This window comes from Etheostoma cragini, chromosome 3 (assembly GCF_013103735.1).
Source record: "Etheostoma cragini isolate CJK2018 chromosome 3, CSU_Ecrag_1.0, whole genome shotgun sequence".
Lineage (NCBI taxonomy): Eukaryota > Metazoa > Chordata > Actinopteri > Perciformes > Percidae > Etheostoma > Etheostoma cragini.
The window spans coordinates 1457701-1463195 of NC_048409.1; the positions used below are offsets into that span (position 1 = coordinate 1457701).

General features: G+C 42.7%; 1 protein-coding gene across 2 annotated transcripts in view; it reads right to left on the minus strand.

Annotated features, from left to right (window-relative positions):
- yap1 (Yes1 associated transcriptional regulator) overlaps positions 1-5495 on the minus strand; it is a 42869-nt gene that overhangs the window by 27603 nt on the left and 9771 nt on the right. For both annotated transcript variants that reach the window (XM_034866607.1, XM_034866606.1), the window contains exon 3: positions 1145-1263. In XM_034866607.1, the coding sequence (XP_034722498.1) occupies positions 1145-1263 (119 nt within the window). The remainder of the gene's footprint in view (positions 1-1144; positions 1264-5495) is intronic.

A 5495-nucleotide genomic window follows, 5' to 3' on the forward strand; every position in this document is an offset into this window, starting at 1 on the left:
CCCTCACTGCTCAGAGTTGGATTTTCTGTCATGATTGTGCAACATACAGCAACAGTACTGAACTAGAATACATAATTGGGCATCATTACAGCATACTGTAGTTAGATTATCTAGGATACATTTATATGTGAACTGCAAAGATGAATTGATAAGTTGTTAACAATATATTAAATCGCCAACTATTTTGATAATTAATCCGTATGCATAATTGTTTTTACGAAAAAAAAGGAAAGATCTTAGTTTCCAGCTTGGTAAAGGTGAACATTTTCTTGTTCCTTCTCTCCTCTGTGACAATAAACTGAATATCTTTGAGTTGTGGACGAAATGAGACATTTGAGGACGTCTTCTTGGGCTTTGGGGACTACTCATTAACATTTATCACCTTCTTTTTGACATTTTATAGAGTAAACAACTAATCCCTTAGTGGAGAATTTAATCACTATCGACTATGAAAATAGCCGTTATTTGCAGCCCTAATATAATATATAGTATATTTATGCTGATTTGCACATCAAAAAATAAATAATGTGCTGCTATTTGTCTGGATATCATTTTCCAATATAGCTATAGTTTGTCATCTTTGAAAATGTAATAACTCTTGGTCATTTGTCACTGATAACCCAGTGTGTAAACATCGAAGGCTTTTAGATTTACTCAAAGGTTTCCCGACAGAACCCAAACGATACGCGAATGCAAAGAGACTTCACATGTAAACCCTGTAATCTGTGAGTCACGGAGCTCCCCTAACATGTCAGACAGGACCTGTCATGTTCTACCTCCGTCTTACCTCACCTCGGGCAAATTCCAACTGCACGGCCTCAACTGTGCTACACAGTCTTTGGGACATGTAACGACTAGACAAGGCTGCAAACTCCTGACTTCTACTGTATGAACGTATGCAAATGTCCAGATATTACCTCAAAGAAATGTAACTAAGTTTATACTTTAAATGCCAAGTGCTGCGTCTTTTTCAGCATTAAAGTTAGGATGTAGTATTAAAGGTAAACAGATCAAATGTGCGTTAAATCGTGGGCTTTTCAGCAATAAAATTAGAACTAAACACCCACAACATAACGAACAATTATCCATGTGCTGCATCTCTGATGAAACTAACGTTAACAAGTTCCACATGTACTGTACATACCACTGGCTGGGTTCATAATGTTCTGTTGCTGGACTGGCACCGAACTGGGCGGGGGGGCCTGGTTCATCTGGAGCAGGGCCTTGCGAGGATCCTGCCAAGTGGTGGTCTGATCGATGTGGCTGTAAGGAGACGAGACAACATAAATAATTCCAGAAATGACTGATCAAGGCGTTTCTAAGCAGTAATCAGTAGTAAGGTCGAACCAAGGGCCATATCAGAGCAAAACAGCAGGTCACATGCAGGAACCGGTGACTCAGACCAGTTTCAACAAGCTCTTTGATGAAAACACGGAATCTAACCCCTGCTTTCTGTAAATGATGACTGTTACAGGAAGCCAAGCTCAGCTGTGTCTGTTTGGACTCAGTCTGAACCCAGAACTCAATCAAGATTCACACAAGGCTTTCATTCTTAGTTTCAATTAGACAGGCCTACTTTCTTCCTATAATCCACTTCAGGTTGTACACAGATCCAATTAGTACCCTTTTTTCAGCGATTATCCACAATGAAAAACTGCAGAATTTAGTGGACGTTTTTTCTGCTTTTTTTTATTTTATTTTTAAGATCTGCGAAAAAGCTGCAGAAAATTTTGCGTCTGCAGATTCCAAACAAAGGAAAATGGATAAAACTGACCCTTGATTATAAAAATAAAATAAAGTGAGACATAAGTGAGACTAAACCGAGCAGTGGACTTCAACAGTACACCACTAAATCAAGTATGTGACTGGAGTTCAGCTGAACACTTCTTCTAGGAGCCGTCCCAGAGGCTATGATGAGTTTCAAAACAACTATTGTAACGTCACACAATGTTGCTCCATCTATTTCATGGCTTGTCTTCGCCGGGACAGGAGTGGGGAAGGGGGGAGGGGGGCATTGTGTTGCATTCGGTGAAGGCATTGATAATTAGTGCTTTGTTGGTACTTGTTGCTTGATTAAGATGGAAAGCTAATACAGGAAGCCCTCCTCTCCCGAGCAGGACCCTCTCTATTGAGGGAGGGTCAGTCCCAGGGCTCAACGCAGGGGGTCCTTTTTCCTGGAAGTGGCTCCGACACTGTGGAGTGTCAGGGGCTTTAACAATCTGGCGCCACATTAACAAAGCTTTCACCTGCTTGACAAAGGCACAGACTGAGCTACGACCTAAAACCCCACTATTCACTTGTTCTTTTTTTGTTTTTTGAAACATCCCATTTAAAAAGACCCCCCTCACCTCAAACAAATAGGCACCAAGCTCCAGTAGCTTGTTTACGCAACACCACAACTCTTGCATTCATTTAGTTGGGAGTGGCTGATTCACTGCTAAACTGGGTTTTGTTGCTAAAAAACCGTGACAATAAATCACTTTTTCTATTCATTTCAGCACATATGACAAAATTAAGAGAGTGTGTTCACAATGCAATTACTCTCTGCAATCTATACATTGTACCCTGCAATAATCATGTTCTGTCACCCACTGGGATTCTTTACGACTCGCTGTTAATTTGATCCCAGAGCGCCATTAGCCCAGATTTTGGAACAGCTGTCTGAAGTGAGAGATTGGGAGTTTCTCTTGGCCTCTGCGGTAATCCCAGCCTGCCTGTCTGCTCTCTATCCCTGGCCAGAGAGCGAGAGGGCCTGACTCAGCACTCCTCCCACCCCCCCACACACAATGCAACCCATTCTGAAGCCCCCTCTTGTTTATGCTTTACTGATCAAAGGAGCTGCCAAATCCCCTACCCAAACCTCCCCCAGCACGCACGCGCACACGCACACACACACGCACACACACAAACGCGCACAACACACACACACACAGCACAACACAGATTGGAGGGGGCCCCTTGAGAAAGAGGGGTTCACAGGGGGCGGGTGAGACAACTAAAAAAAGAGAAGGGGGGAAAAAAGAGTGAAGAGGAGAAAAAAACATCTTAGGGAAGCAATCCCTCTGAATTCCATTGGCTGCATGAGTTGCTGTGGTCCTGTTACACTCTGAGCGACCGCCCTGCCCCCTTCCCACTCTGGAAACTATGACATTTATTATCGAGGGGAGGGGAGAGCAGGGGAGGAGACTGGGAGAGGAGCACTGGGATAAGCAAAGGGAGGGCTTATCGTAAATAAGAGGCCTGCACATCCTGGTACACCAATGCTGGACAGAAATGCTACAAGTGGATGGAAATATGTAACCTCAAAGCCTCCAAGAAGTCAGATTATAAATCATTACCCACACCGCTTAAACATGTGCTTCTATTAGCACAGATGAAAGTACAAATATTGGATTTCCTATCAAACCCCAGCCCTGGGAGACTAATGTGTGTAACTCAAATCAATCAAGACAGATGTAAACAAAGCCTTGGTTCAAAACAGAGGAGATCATAATCAAAAAGTGTGTGATAAAATCCACACACTGAGTCAGCACCGCACTGGATTCAAAGAGCCTGTATGTGGGAACTCAGAACTGGTAAATAAGTTACCGAGAGCCAGTAATTCATCACCAGATTTTTAGAACTAAAAGATGATCCATTCAGTCAACCTGCCGTGAACCCTCCATGGCCAGGGCTATACGCTGCTTCCTGTGGGCGAAACATGAAACAAAACAATGTCATGGCAACTGTTGGGACGGCTGGAGGCCACCAGTTGCCGTTAGGAATTGCTGATGATCTGCAACGTCCACAGTCACAACTGCTCGGTGTTGTCTTTACACGTCTCTGACACCATGGCGAGCCCAGCAGGGCGGCCACCACACCCTCCCCCACACCCCCGTCCCCGGGGCAGGGCAGCCGACTGGATACATAGCAGACCGCTGGTGGGCCGGGCCCGTCCACAACAATGCAGTTACATTTGAGAACAACGTTGACATACGGCCGTCAATTTCCCTTTTCAGCTCCTAATGATCCCAAAAACAATGTAATGGAGAAGAACCAGAAACTTGCACTTTAGGTGTTGCCTCTCTCTTTGGTCTAGGACTCTAAAGGACACATGCACTCTGGCCCCTCCCAAAGGCTAAACTCCCTCAGCCAATATCTGAATATAGTCATTATATACAGTATATATATATATATATATATATATATATATATATATATATATATATATATATATATATATATATAAATAAAAACGGGAAAAGCATTAAGGGACATTCCACAGTTGAAGGTGTTTTCACTGTTGATTTGTTAAAGTGTTTAACATCTTTCCAAAAGCCAACGAGTAAATCAATTTAGTTTCAATATTGACCAAAATCATTTTGGTTATGATTTTTTCCCACCAATCGGGCAGCAGTTTGATAGTTTTCTAAAAGGGCTGCTGTTCAAATCGACATGCCAAACATTAAGAGGATGCTTTAAGTGATAATCTTGATTTGTATTTAAATAAATGTCTGTTTTTTCCCGTCCCTAGCGCTGTGAGTTAACGTCACTGTGGCCAAACAAACAAAGAAAACAGCACCGACAACCGACTGACGTCACACAGGCGACACTGCTTGGATCACTGGGTAATGAGATCCAAAAACACACTGCAGTTACTGCTTATTGCCGAAGAGAACAAAATAGAGGTCTTTGAGATTGTTACTTTAAAGTAAATCTATCTTTGGAGTCTTCATGAAGAACTATGGCTTTGGTCACACGTGTGGAGAGGAGAGAAGTGCTCAGTCTCCAAGAGTGGGTACGTTCCTCCTCGACGCCGTTAGCTTCTGTTGTAACTGATGTAAATTCTAACTAGCCAGTTGCTAGAGGCTAACTAAACTCTTTTACAGCCACGGTTCAAGCTTTGAGAGGAAATGGCAGCTTTATACAATTTCTGCCAAGTGGTTTACCACAAATATTAAAGCTCTGTTCAATGAATGGAGCACTCCGTTTTTTTCATAATCAACCACTTTTAAATGTTTTTAAATGAATGTTATTGATGTAAATCAAATCTGTAAGTGTATCTGTGAAGTGTACTACAATAACTCTTGTTATGACAGGCCAAAACAGTGAAACAAATCAATGTATGTGCATTATTGTTACTGGGGACATGGCTTTAATCTGATATTCAACATTCTGATTACAAAAAATAAGCCCATCATTAGCTTCTTTGTGAGAAACTCTCAGTAAATAGGCAGGTATTACAGCAAAGCAGAGCCGTGTGGTTGCCTGCAGTGCCGTGCCGTATCATCATGGTCCACTGTGGCTTAGAGCACCGAGTAGGACTCTTGATCCACCCAGGCACTTGACATCTCCTTGACTGATGGCCCAATTATCAAGGTGGCGTTTATTGTGCCAGCGTTATTTATAAGGTGTCTTGCTGAGGCGGAGGGCGGGCGACCTTTCGCATAAATGCTCAACTTGACTTTGCCTAAATGATTTGGCAACTTTTCTGTGCGGTGACGTTTGTATGGAAG